Below are 13,883 nucleotides of genomic sequence, written 5' to 3' on the forward strand. Positions count from 1 at the left end.
CAGGCCGTCTGGGAAAAAGGGAGAAGCCAAGGCCTGCCCGGCAGAGCGCAGGGCCAGGTGGCAGAAGAGCCTGAGGGACGGGACTTGGCCACGGCTCGGATGTTTCATGTGATAAGTACACCTGAAAAAGGGATGACTGGCCAAACATGCCCAGGACCGATACAAGTCCTGGAGGTCCATTCCAAAACTCCACCCGGGAATTCTGTGCTCCCAGAAAAAGGCCCGTCCATCTGAGGAATATTAACGGCCAGGCACAGTGTCCTGAGTCCAGCATTTACCCACGAGGACAGACAGATGCAGCAAAGGCCACATGGAGAGATGCCCAGCCCTGCGGCAATCGACAAAATAGGAAAGAAAACCACTCCAAGAGAAACCTGTTGGTTCCTGAGAAAGTTAGAGTCACCATGTGGCCCCGCAATTCCACTCCTGGGCCTTCACCCAAGGACTCAAAAGCAGGGACTCAAAGAGACACTTGTGCACCAGTGTCCACGGCAGCACGATTCACAATGGCCAGAGTGCGGGAGCAACCCGAGTGTCCACCAGCGGATGGACATACAAACACATGTGTCCCTCCACACACGGGGCGTCACGCAGCCACGGAAAGGAGAGAAGCCCCGACACCCGCTACCACGTCGGTGGACCCTGAGACCACGATGCTCAGTGAGAGAAGCCGCACACAGAAGGACCCACGGTGTGTGACTCCACGGATGGGAAACGTCCAGGACAGGCCGATCCACAGACACAGAGTGGGTTTGTGGCTGTAGGGGCTGGGGAGTTTCTGTTTGGGAAGATGAAGCAGCTCTGGCGAGTGATAAGGGGGATGGATGGCTGCACCACGCTGTGAACGTACTTAATGTCACTTGGCGGTACACTTTTAAATGGTTAAAGGCTAACTGTTATGTTATATTTCTGTTAACACGTATACATAAAGAGAAAACCTCGGAGGCCCGGGGTCTCAGTGATGAGTAGATGCCCCAGATGGGGGTCTAAGCCCACAGCCCCTGTCTAGATTCGCACGAAGGAGGGTCTCAAATTCTGAACAGAGTCATGCGTCTGATTTTGCCCCTCACGGTGCAGGGAGAAACGCCCACCCCGCGGTGGGTTTCCAGGGCTCTCCCGTAGGCCCGGCGCCCTCCCCATTATGGCCGGAGTCCCCATGTCCTCTTGGAGAAGGCTCTAGCATGTGTAGGCAGGACAGGCCTGGGGGACCCTCAAAGCCTTCCACTCTCTGGGCTCCTCCTGGATGGATAGAAGAAGAGACTGAGGTTCCCAAGGGCTGGAGGGACTCTCCCAAATTAGCAGAAAGCCTGGCCGCACTGGGCTCCCTGTTTTGGGACTCACTGTGAATTGGCTCTGTTCTGAGCAGCCCCCCGAGGGAAGAGCTACAGCACCGCGCCTGCCGGGTGACCCAGGCCTTCCACTTCGGGGAACTGATCCCAAGGAAATCATCCAAGAGGAAGAGAAAACAATTAAAAAGTGATTTGTAACAAGATGTTCACAGCAGCTTGGTCTTCCAGAGCCAAGGTTGGAAGGGACCCAATGTCTAAGACCGTGGTGACAGCAGCCAGACCTGGGCTCCCGCCCACTGGCAGGTGTGACCTTGGGCAAGTCCCTGCAGCCCCTGGGAACCTCAGTCTCCTGTCTGTCCGGGAGGAGCCCAGGGAGTGGCAGGCTTTGAGGTTCTCCCCCACCCCTGGCTCTGTCCGCCCACATGTACTGGAGCCTTCTCCCAGTGGCCATGGGGACTCCAACCATGATGGGGAGAGCCCGGGAAACCCATCTCGGTGTGCGGATGGAGACCTCGAGAGCTGAAAGGGTTGACATGATCTGGGGTGAGTGTTAAGGGCAAAACCCAAATGACTGCTCCAAATTCAAGACCTTCCTTTGCCTGAATCCAGACAAGGTGTTGGGCATCTACTCATCCTCAAGACCCCCAGGGGCCCAGCCCCAACCTGACTGAGGGGCCGCACCCGCCTAGTCCCCATTTCCACCACCAGAGCTTCCACGGCAGTGGACGCTCACGCCCAGGGACAAAGCAAGCAGGAAGGCCAGGGGCACGAGCCTAGAAACCACGGAGGGGGTGGTTAGAAACCATCTAAATCGGGGGGCCTAGAAACTACCAGGGTCGGGTAGCCACAGCGTAAACGGCCAGGATGAAGACGGCCTCCTCCTTCACAGGCGACTCGTCCTAGACGTTCCCTCCTTTTGTTCTGGGGGTGGGGGTGGGGGTGCAGGCACCACACTTCCCCACTGACAGACCAGAGGGGTGGCCCAGCCAGGGAGGGGTGCAAAGACCTGAAAGCCAGCCTGCCGCCCCCAGGCCTGTGGCCCTTGGTCCTCCTGGAATTGGGTAGGAGGAGGGGAAACTGAGGGCTGGGGCAGAGGATCCAGGTCCCTCTCCCCAGCACCCCCTTTCCTCGCCCTGCCCGCCCCCTTGGGCTGTGCATCCCAGGGCTAATCACTGTCCTTCTCTGAGCCACAATGCTTCCTCTGCCCAACTTTGGCAGCCCCTCCCGCATCAGGCTGCCCCAGAGACCCCTGGGACCCAGAGACCCCTGGGACGGGGTCGGGGCCTGCAGGGGCCTGAGTCAGCCCTCAGCCACCCAAGGCCTTCAGGGACAGTAATTAAACCTCGTATTGAAAAGTCCTTCCTAACAAACAACGGGCCCCGTCGGGAAACACTCAGATCCCGCTTCCTGCCTGTGCCAGGACAGGAGCTGGGCCCTGAGAGACCAGCAAGGCCGGGGCTCCCGGTGGGGTGCGGGGGCTCAGCGGCAACGACCCCCAGCGCCCTGTGGACAGGAGAGCCTGGAACCCTCTCCCGGGCGCCACACCCACATGGCTCTGATGTCAGCGGGGCCCCCACTGTGGGCCCAGCTCCCGCTCCAGCAGCTGCCCCGACCCTTCTCTCTGCGCAGACGGAGAAACCCAGGTGGGAAGTGGTGAAATGACGGAACCCAGGCGGCCAGACCTCCAGGCCACAGCTCAGGACCATGCTGTCACCCTCCCGTCTCCAGCACTTGGGGCCCCTCCAATTCCAGAAGCTGACAAGCAGCCCTATTCTTCCAGGACCGGGCAGGGCAGGGCCGGACGAGGGGCAGGGGCGTCCCGGGAGCTTGAAGTGGCTGCTCAGGGACGCTGTTAACAAGGGTAGCGGCTCCCTCCCTTCAGGGTCAGAGAACCAAGAACCAGGCTGGAAGCAGTCCAGGAATTACCTATCGGATCGGGCAAATCCTAGGGGATTAGGGGCCGGGAAGGGAGGGGGGGTCAGGGATTAAGGATGAGCTAGGGATGGATTATTAGGACCTGAGCCCTCGGATGTGAGTTACGGATCCCAGGCAGGTGTCAGGGATTGGGAAACTGAGACTCCTGCAGGGGAAGATTCCTGAGCAATCCCAAGACAGGGCAGGCTGTGGGGCTGACTGTGTGCAGGCCTGGGGGACATGTGGTGACCAGACAGACCCGGCCCTCCCTCAGGGCCCCCAGCCCAGGGGGGAGACAGGCGTTCCACACAGACAGATAAATGAGTGGGAGGCTTCAGAGGGGCCACTTTAGCCAGGGTGGGCTGGGACGGCTTCTCAGAGGAAGTGACGTGTGGGTGGATAATGGAGAAGGGCCGCTAGGCAGAGTGCGGGCACTGCACCCTGGGCGGATGAAACGGCAAGTGCAAAGGTCCCGTGGCTGCGTGGAGTTTGCCTTCCGGGGCGGCCAGGAGGCCTGGGGCTGGAGCAGGGGTGTGAAGGGAGGTGAGAAGGGGTGAGAGGGGGTGGGAGCCGGGCTCTGCAGGGCCGTGGAGGCCACGGCCATGGAAGGTTTTAAGTGAGAAGGACGAACATGAATCTTGAGATGCCCCTGCCGGCAGCCGGAAGGCAAGGAATGGGCAGAGGGCGGCGCCCAGGGAGGAAGTGGGGTAGCCTGTGCTCTTTGCATGTGGGTTGGGCTTGCTGATGGGGGAAGGAGGCAGGGTCTGTCCTGAGCAAGTGGGTGGCTAAGGAAGGCCCCCCAGTGTCCCCCTGAACCCCCAGGTCATGGATGTTGAAACAGGGGGTGTGGGGGTGTGACGTTTTTAAAGCAGTTAATTCAGGGGCCAGAAACCCCAAATTCTGGCAGGAAACCAATGGAGAGAGGAGAGGGGCCTCGGCCACCTCAGGCCCCTGACCCCTCACAGGGACCATGGAGCGTCCTTCCTCCCAGCCGGGTGGGCCCTGGGCCTCAATCCTCCCACCTGGGAAATGGGCATGTCCACCAACCCCCCACTCTGAGTGTCTTCATGCTGGATTCAGAACCGGGGAAACCCTGGCCCCCGCCCCTCACCACCACCCCAACTTGGGATCATTCAGGGTTTATTCTCATGAGCTGATGCATCCTGATCTCGCGCTAATCCGTAGGGCCATCTGGGGCAGGAGAAGTCCTCCAGCCCCGTTGGCTCTTCAGGCCAGCCCCTCCACCACCCCAGGTCCTCAGGGACCCCACAGGATGTCACACAGATACAGGTCAGCATCCACCTGTCCTGGCTTTGTCTAACCTCCGCTGAGGGCCAGGAAAAGGACCCACTTATCTTTTCCCCACAAACCAGGCCTCCCGGTGGTACACAATTCGGGAACATTGAACTGAGATTCGGCAGCAGCAGCAGGAGAGACTCAGGTCAGACCTCAGAAGCACTTACAGACTCGGGAACGGGAAGAAAGGCCGTGGGAAGCCACTTGCCCACACTGTCTCTAGGGAGATGAAGCCTCTACCCCCCCCCCCGACCTGCCCACGCGCCCACACGGCCACGGCTGCCTTGACCACCAAGTGACCACCAACTAAGGAGGTGTTGGAAGTGGCAGAAGAAGCGGACTGTCCAGAACGGGCGGTGGGGAGTTGCAGCCGGGCCCTAGCTGCCTGGGGCACCACCACCCACACCCTCCCCTCTGAGCTCTCCTCCTTTCCGCGAAGCCCTCTCTCTGGCCTCTAGAGCCCGGGGTGGCCAGGTGGAAGAGTTAACTGTATTTCTTCGTCATACATTTTTGGGGGCAGGGGCAGAAGATCCTGCCAGGGCCCCAGGACCTCCGGGAGGCAGTGGCCCAGGCTGTGACCCTCCATGCTGGCCCCTTGGCCGCTCTCCCTGCTTTGCTCTGGGGTGGTCTTCATGCTTGTTCTGACTCAGAAATGGACCTCAGGGTGCAAAGAAGGAAAAGCAACCCTCCTGAACCTGAATCCTTCCTGCTGTCCCTCGAACATGCTTCTCCCCTCCCCCACCCCCACAGAAGCTCCTAGAACATCTGTATCCGGGCGCCAGCTGCAGTGCTACTCATGGCCCCATGAAGAAGTGAAGACATGCCTCAGAAAGGGCTGGGGCTCACGACCTGACTGGCCTTGCCGGGTACCCATGTGTGCCCCTCGGCAGGTTCCCAAAACCATCCTGGGCCCCGCCCCCGCAACGTGCCAGGCCCCAGGACGCCATGGAGGTGGGGGGGAGAGGCAGGTAAGCGTATCAAGGAAAAAAGGCCGCTTCTGAACGCACGGACCGTGCAGACATCGACCGGAACGAGAGAAATGGGGTGCACCACACATTTGGGGAAACCGAGGCAGGGAAGCCCGGAGAGGACTCCAGGCCATGCACAGCGGGCGCAGGCCTCGCTGCAGACTGCCGCAGCCCCTCTGCAGCCCGCTCCTCCGGCCTCGGTCCAGTCACCTTCCTCAAGAGCCCCCCTCCCCGAGGACTGTGCAGACGCCTGCCCTCCCTGGAAGCCCATGTGGCCCGAGGAGCTAGGCGTGACCAAGGCTGTCCCAGTTGACCAAACATGAATTGCTCTGTGCTCCATGCCAGATGGGTGCCGTGCCAATCTGAGCAAAGCTGCAGCTCAAGAAAGTGGAGATGCCATGGCCCTGGGCAGGACCTGGGGCTGGGGGAGAAGCCTTGGTCTCACGGCCCAGTTTCCCTTTTAAGTCATGTCCAGGGCTTACCCGGGCACCAGCGGGGATGGTGTCTGCACCGTCAGGTCATGAGGACAAACGGAGCCAAGTGTGGACAAGCAGACCCAGAAAGGCCTCTCCCTACTGCTCCACAAATGGGTCTTAAAACTAACACCCACACGAACACAGAGATGACCCACGGCTCCCCCTGGGCAGCCCCCTTATCTTGAACAATCCCCAGGATGCCTTTCTCCTCCCACTTCTTCCTGGCCTGGACAGGACATGGCCAGGGGCCAGCTTGCCTGACAGTCCAAAAGTGGAGACTCAGGGGCCAGCCTGCCCAGGAATGAATCCCTGCTCTGCCGGGGACTAGCTGTGTGGCTTTGGGCGAGTGGCTTTACCTCTCCGTGACCCCCTCTCCTCGCATGTAAATTTGGGGTAGCTGCGGCAGCCACCTCACATCTGACATGAGGATTGGATCTATATTCTTAAGGTGCTGTGGCCCAAGAGGGGCTCAGGAAGCACTTCTCCGATCATGTGCTTGGGGGGTCTGTCTCCATATTGAATCCGAGGGGTCTAGAAGGGTTCCCAAAACGTGTGGGGGGTTGTAGAGGCCCCGCAGCACCCCAGCTTGGCAGGGTCTTAAGGTTTTTACTTTGACTGGCTCACCTAGTCCCAGCTACAGGCCCCACTCATCCCTCCCTCACCCCCATCCCGTTGCTCACCCCCAGTTTACAGTGTATCTGCCCAGGGACCCACGGGCAACTGTGCTGGACGCGCACAAGGCTGGGGACGCCCAGCTCCTTCTCCCAGCAGCCCCCACCCCTTCTGTAGCTGAGAGGAAGCCCAGGGCCACCCACAGCCCTGGATGCTACAGGCGGATGTGCTGGAGGGGACAGAGGAATGGCTACTTTCTGCAGCCGCCTCCCCCTGCCCACATGGCCCCCACGTCCCTTTCCAGCCAGCTGACTTTAGCCCCCATTCACAGAGGGGCCAGGTGGGCCAGGGAGCCCTGGAAGTCAAGTTCATCCCCATTTCACAGACTGGAACCATCTGCAGGGGTGCTGAGCCCCCATGCCGGTCGGGCCCATCCAGAGGCACCCCATCTGGGCCCCCGGCCTCTCCCAAAGCCGCCGGTCAAGGCTGCATTCACCTCCCAGGACGGTCTGAGGGTGAGGAGCTGGACTCCTGGACATTCTTCCACCCTCCGTTCCTGAGTTGTGTGCCCCTGGGCCTCCGTTTCCCCAGTTGTCAGGCACAGGGGATATGGAGGGCCAGGGAAAGGCAGAGTCCCACAGCTCCGCTTTCCCAGCTCTGGGGATCCAGGAATCCGACCTCAGGCCTGAGGGAGGCGAGACCCGCGGCGTCATAGGATTCGGAGGCCGCTGGACTGCTGTCCGTGGTGCTGAAACCGTGCCTACCCTGAGATCGTGGCCCGGAGGCCTGGGGAGACCCTCTGCACCCCAACTCACACACCCCAGTCACGGACACATCACCTCACACACACACCATGCACACACCTCACACCCACTGCCCGCTGATGCGCACACACTCCCTCTCTCCCCAACACACACCAGTGATCCGCCATGCAGACACACCCCCCAGAGCACTCGGCCCCTGCCCGCCGCAGTCACATGTTCGTGATCACACACACGGCCTGCAATGATGTGCATCGTTCACACTCCCAGGCCACACAGCGCTCACCCGGGAACGGAACTGCAAACATACGCGGCGGCGTGACACTGCTCCAGCCTTGCTCCGAGGCTTTCCACGCACCAACTGGCTTAATTCACATCAGCATCTACACAACTACTGACACCTGGGCACAGCACAAACACACGCGGCTGAGCCTGCTCCGGGCCTTGCTCTGAGCCTTTCCACGGATCAGCCAGCTGAATTCACATCAACATCACCACCACTGACACCTGGGCACACCACCCAGCCGCTGGAGCTGATGCGGCTCAGAGTAGACACAGCCGGGGGACACCAGCACGAACAGTGTCCCCTCCTTGCGCAATACCGAGGCCCAGGGACCCGGAACGCGCCTCCCTGCGGCGTGGGACGCAGGTGGAGACCCTGGGACCCGGCGTGTCCGCTTAACCCTTTCTCCGCCAGCCTCTACGGGGTGCGTCCTTCCCGGGCGCCCTTCCTTCCTCCTTCCTTCCGCTCCGCTGCCTCGCCGGCGCCCACGTTCCCCTCTATTCGTCCTCTCCGCCCCTCCGCGCTCAGACCTTGGTCCTGCGGCCCGTGACGTGCGCCCACCCGAAGGGCGGGGAATGTCAGGCTGCGTGGGAGGGGGCGCGCGCCTCCCAGTGTCCCTCCAAGGGCGGCGCCTCGAGCGCCCAGGTCATTCCGGGGCGGGTCCCGGACGCGCCCGAGGTCACCGAGGGGCCCCGAGGTCACCCGCGGGGCACACCGCCCCGCCCTCTCCACAGCGCTCCCAGGACGACCCTTGTGCGCGTCCGCTGGCCGTGCCCCTCCGCGCTGGCCGGCCGGCCCTCCGGGCGGCTGTACCTGAAGTCGCTATACGGGTGGATGATCCAGGCCCCCGCCGACTTGACGCGCTCCTGCTCCCGCTCCACGGCCTTCTGGCTGCCGAACATCCGCAGCGAGAACTTGTTGACACCCGGCTGCAGGAGCGCGCCGAACTGGCGCTGCATGAAGCTGGCCTGGCTGCCGCGCGACTCCCCCGCCGGGCCCGCCTCCTCGCTGCCCGCCTCGTCCGCCGGCCCCGACCCCGCGCCCGGCTCCGGCGCGGGCCCCGCGGCCGCCCCGCGACACGAGAACGACACCTTAGGCCCCCGCGCCGGGCCCTCGGGCCCCGCGGGGCTGCACTGCGGCTCTCCGCGCCCGCACTCGCCGTTCGGGCTGCCCTTGGCCGTGCTCGCCGCGCCCGGGGTGCCCGGGCGGCCGCACGAGCTGTCTCGGCTGCGGAGTCGGGCCCGCTGGCCGCCCTCGTCCGCCGCCTCCGGGGGCGCCGCCTCGGTCCGGGGCGCCTGCTGAGGGGGCGCCGGCCCGGGGCCCGGAGGGGGCGCGGGCGGCGGCGGCTGCTGCTGCGGGGGCGCGGGCGGCGGCGGCGGCGGCGGCGGCGGCCCCGGCGCGGGGGTCGCGCCCGGGCTTTCCCCTGGCCGCCCGCCGCCCCCGCGCGCGTCCATGGCGAGGCGGCGCCGGGCAGTGCGGAGCGGAGCCGCCGCCGCCGCCGCCGGCCCGAGCCCGAGGGAGGGGGGAGGCGGGGGTAGGGCGGGGCGGAGCCGCGAGGGGCGGAGCCGGGGCCGCGGGGGAGGGGAGGGGGCGGGAGCCCCACCTCTGCCCGCGCACACTCCCGGCGCGCCCCGCACGGGTCCCGCGCCCGGGAAACTGAGGGCGCTGGCTCTGGGACGGCCCAAGGTCACGCGGCTCGAGGCCTCGGAGATCCGATCAAGCCTAGTCCCAGAAGGGGAAACTGAGGCCCGCGAAAAAGAGGCACGCGCCCAAGGTCATCGCCGCCGCGCGCGACCTTGACGAGGGGCCTTCTCCTGGCGCTTCAGTTCGCCTCTGTCCAGAGGACACAGCGGGGCGGTAACCACTGAAGCTGGGGCTCGGAGAAGTGGAGCCGCCCCCATACTAGCCTCCATCCTTTCTATAGGTTTGAGAATTTCCATAATAAAAGGCCACACGAGCCCTTGCTTTGTCACTTGAGCCCCCGGACAAAGACGTGTTGTGTGGGGAGCGGCAAAGTGGGGTCAGGCCAGGAGTCTCCAGGTCCCACTGTGGTCCCCTCTCCCCCACCTCCTGCATATGAGGAAACTGAGGCCGAATTGGGCCAATAGGAAGAGCCACCCAAGGGTTCTGAGGATCCCCACCTTCAAACAAGGCCCTAAAGTACAGTGGGGGGCGGGGGGGCTCTCCCAAAAGGTTGGTGGGCTTTAAAGTGGGGAAGTGCCCAGGGTCACAGGGGGACCCAGGGTCTGCCACCCCTTCCCACCGGATGCCCACATGTGAGCCCCATTGGGCTACCCCATTTCTCTGCCCCTTGGGCTCAGGCTCCAGCCAGCCCCCGCCCCATAGGCCCCCAGATCTGGAAAAACACTCGAGGCTCTGCTTCTGGGGCTAGAGCCAGGCTGGGGAGTGATTCCTGGCGTCAGGTGACATAGGCCACAGGCCCAGGATTCTTCCCAGCCTCCACTCCCCACCCCAGCTCAACCAGCGCATCCTGCACAAAGGAGAGATGGGGAGCAGAGATAAGGAAAGGCCTGGAGATACAGGGAGAGGGATGGAAGACCACCGCTGGCCTCCAGGGACCCTCTGGCCTTCTTAGCGCTTTCAGGCCTGACATCATATTGGGTGACTTCACCCACCTGGAGGTCAGGACCATGAGGGTGGAGATGTGACATGTCCCTGTGCACAGTAGGTGGGACTCAAGGGCATTGAGGGATGGGCCCATCTGAACAATGGGTGGGCTGAGCCGGGCCATCTCCTGTTCCCCTGCAGGCTGTCCTGAGTCCTGGGGGTCCTTCCAGCGGCCACCTCTGCTGTGTCTTCAGTCAGACCCTGCCAGACCCACAGCCAGATGGGTGGACAGGCTGGGCCGCCGTCTGCCCTGAGTCTGCGAGAGAGAGAGAGAGAGAGAGGCTGGGCAAGCAGCAGAGTCGGCAGTGCCAGGCTGTGGCCCGCCCAGGCAGCTGTGTGTTCCAGCTGAAGGGGGATCTTTCATGCTCGCCCTGGGAAGATGTCAGTCCAGGCAGGCCGCCAGAGCCCCAGGGCTCTCGGCTGAGAGCAGGGAGGTGCACCCGCAGCCCAGCCCAAGGACCCACCAGGCCTGGAGAGGCAGAATGGCATCCCTCCCCCAGGGACCTGGCCTGGACCTTCAAGTCACAGAGGAGGAGAGGGTCCCAGCCCCTCTCCTGAAGACTCCTCCCCAACACACGGGCTCCACCCTGGGCCAGGCAGCCACCAGCCTCTGTCCCTCCCACCCCGTCTCACCACTTGCCCTGGGCCAGAGCATTCTTAGCATTCATTCATTCATTCACTAAATACTTATGAGGCACCTGATGGGGGCTGGGATTCAGAAGTGAACCTCTCAGGCCGCCCCCACCCTGGTGGGGTGACAGTCAACACAGCACGTGTGATGTTTAGCAGACGTTGTAGTGTCCGTTAGAAGGGGCTGAGCTCAACCTGAGCCAGGACAGGGGATGAGGTGTTGGGGGGATGTCTGAGCCTCGCAGAGTGGGTGGTGTCAGAGCCAGGACCTGAGGGGAGGATGGAGCCCAGAGCGGCCGGCAGGTGTCGTGGCCTGTGCAAAGGTCCTCAGGCAGGACGGTGCCTGGTTGGTGTGAGGAGAAGGGATACTGAGGACCTGGCGGGTGGGGGGTGTAGGAGATGAAGACCCAGAGGTGGTGGGGGTGGGGTGGGCTGGGGACAAGCCTGGGCAAACAGGAATAAAACCCCAAGTCAGTTCACAGTGAGTGGTCTGTTACCCAAAGCTGCTGGACTCCCACTTCCCGTGGAAGGAAGCCCCAGTCCCTCCCCACCCAGTTTGCCCCACCTCTTCCTCCCCAGCGCTGGGCTCTGGGCACAGGGGCTTCCAGCAGGCCCAGCTGGCCTGGGCCCGAGGCCTTTGCCCTGCTGTCCCGCCCGCAGCTCCCCTCCCCAGCCTCTCAGCACCTCAACACATGGCCCGTGTTTCCTGCTCAGCTGGGGCGGGTCCAGGTCCAAAGCCCTGGAGCCCACAGTTTGGAGGCCCTCTGACGGCAAAATAGTTAAGAGACCAGGGAGACAAAGCCAGGCCAGGGTCTTGGCAGGCCCCGGGCCAGGGAGGGTTCTCAGAGCTTAAGCACCACCGCCAGACTCGAGCAATGCTGACTGTCCCCTCAGCCTTGTGTGGCGGCCCGAGTGCCCACATGCGCCGCTGACTTCGGAAGGGGGATGACATCTCCCAGTCTGGGCTGCCCGCATGAGCGCCGTTGTACCAGGCAGCGCCCCGGTGTCCAGCCCCGACTGGAGAGTGACCTTACGTAGGGAGCCCCTCACCCAGGCCTGAGTTCCCTGGCATCTGTGCGATGAGGGTGGGGTCCTCGGCGGACCTGGGACTTCCTTTCCCTGTGGACCTCACTCCCTCTGGGACCCCCACACCTCTGGCCCATTCCTCCTCACCTCTGCCCCCTGCTGCCAGGCGAGACCCCTAAATTCGTCTCTCGCTGCCAGCCACCATGGGACCTTGGGGTGCCCCCGGTGTACAACAGAGATGCTCTTCGTCAGGGCCCCAGAGTGGGGGAGGAACGAGGCTGGGGCTTGGGAGGCGCCCCCCCCCCGATGCCTCCAGCGCAGGCCCCATCCCCGTCCTCGAAGGGCTCCCAGTCTGGAGGGCGGTGGGCCCAGGGAAGGGGTGGGCAGCCTGTGCCCCAGAAGGAAGGCACGCCCAGCCCTGCCCCTCTGCCTCAGCGACTGGGACCCCGAGACAGACCCCGGGTCCTGAGCCTCCAGGCGTTTGCCAAAGATGATATCACTGGATCCGGTGACTTCCTGTCCCACCCCTGGGGAAACTGAGGCAGCTCCAGCGGCTGCATCCAAGAACAGCCCCCAGGGGCACAGGGGGCCGAAGACTTGCCAGTGCTCATCAAATGCTCGGGGAGGGAGACATGCAGAGCCGTCTGCCCAGCGGCCCTGTTTGCTGGTCGGGCTTCTCCTAAAAGCATATGTGGGCAGCGTCCCTCGCTGGGGGCCTGGTCCCCTCTCCACACCACATGCCACCCCCTCCTGTCCCCCAAGGCGCTGCCTGCGGACAATCCCGCACTTTCTGTCTAGACAAAGAAACCAGCAGTCGTTCCCGAGCCCCAAGTGTGTGGGCGCCAGGGGTGCAGCAGGAAGGTGGGCGGAGCCCCAGCTGGGGTGCGGGTGGGGACACACACAGACCCCGAGCAGGGGACACCCTCACGTGCCCTCCAACATCAGGCCCCAGCCTCAGCAGCGTCCCCGGAGAGGAACCAGCCTCGTTGTCACCTTCTTCTGTGCTGGCAGAACCCCCGGACCCATGTACACTGTCAGTGACAACCACATGGCCCAGTGAACAAGCAGGGATGTACATCCTTTGGACCAGAGAAGTTTAGATGGGTGCCCAGGACCGAGGGCCCAGCGTGTCCAGCTAGGGGGCACGAAGGACAGGCAGGGTATCCCAAGACCTCTGTAGACAGGGGCTCCCCTGACTTCCTGGGCCCCAGTGCCCTCAGGGGTGTGCACGTGGTGCCCTCTGGTGGTGGCTGGAGGGAATGGCTGGCCAGCCGCAGCCCCTAGCCCCAGCCCCAGGGCTTCGGGGCCCAGCGGCCTCAGTTCCTGTGAACTGGGAGGCACCTCCTCCAGGTTATGCGGTGCAAGGTCCCCCTAAAGGAACCCCTACTCTCCCCGTGGGCGCTCAGGGAAACCAGACCTGCGGGTGACTCCGGGGACACACCTGGTCAGCGGACAGGGGGCAGCCTGGTCCACCCCACCCCCGCCCCTCCCCAGCCCCCAGCCCCTGTCCCCGGGCTGTGGGACTTGCAGGGAAGAGGCCCTCTCCGTCCCCCCTCAGAACCCACTGGGCCTCGAGCCGGTGGCCAGTGGGCCAAGTCTGAAATCTGTCAATTCTTGAGGCTTTGGTACGTTGGGATTTGTTTTCGCCAACGTTGAAAAACGCAGACTTCACACGCGGGCCCAGATTTCTGGCTTCTCTGGAGAGTTAGGAAGAGCTGGCCCAACACTCTGAGACCCCTGCCTCCCCCGAACAGCAGGTGGCTTGAGACCCTCACCCAGACCTGCAGGTCTTGCAGGGCTCCAGGGGGGGACATGGGGTGACCACAGCCCCTGGGTGTGGGAAAAGGGTCACCCTGGACAAGCCCTTTCCCCTCTGGCACTGTCTCCCCAGGTGTGCCCAGTGGGAGGCCTAGGTGGTACTTACCGAGTCCCAGGGCTCCGCCCCACCTCCTAGGACTTCCTGTTCCACCCCCACCCCCACCCCCACCCCGCTTCAACCC

General features: G+C 63.5%; 1 protein-coding gene across 1 annotated transcript in view; it reads right to left on the reverse strand.

Annotated features, from left to right (window-relative positions):
• HCN2 (hyperpolarization activated cyclic nucleotide gated potassium and sodium channel 2) overlaps window positions 1–9,053 on the reverse strand; it is a gene marked incomplete at its 5' end in the record, with an annotated part of 20,731 nt that extends 11,678 nt beyond the window's left edge. Inside the window, one exon of the mRNA XM_079916117.1 lies at window positions 8,413–9,053. Within this exon, the coding sequence (XP_079772243.1) occupies window positions 8,413–9,053 (641 nt within the window). The remainder of the gene's footprint in view (window positions 1–8,412) is intronic.
• Window positions 9,054–13,883: the final 4,830 nt, after the last annotated feature.

The sequence above is a fragment of the Stenella coeruleoalba genome (assembly GCF_951394435.1).
Source record: "Stenella coeruleoalba genome assembly, chromosome: 3".
NCBI classification, from domain to species: domain Eukaryota; kingdom Metazoa; phylum Chordata; class Mammalia; order Artiodactyla; family Delphinidae; genus Stenella; species Stenella coeruleoalba.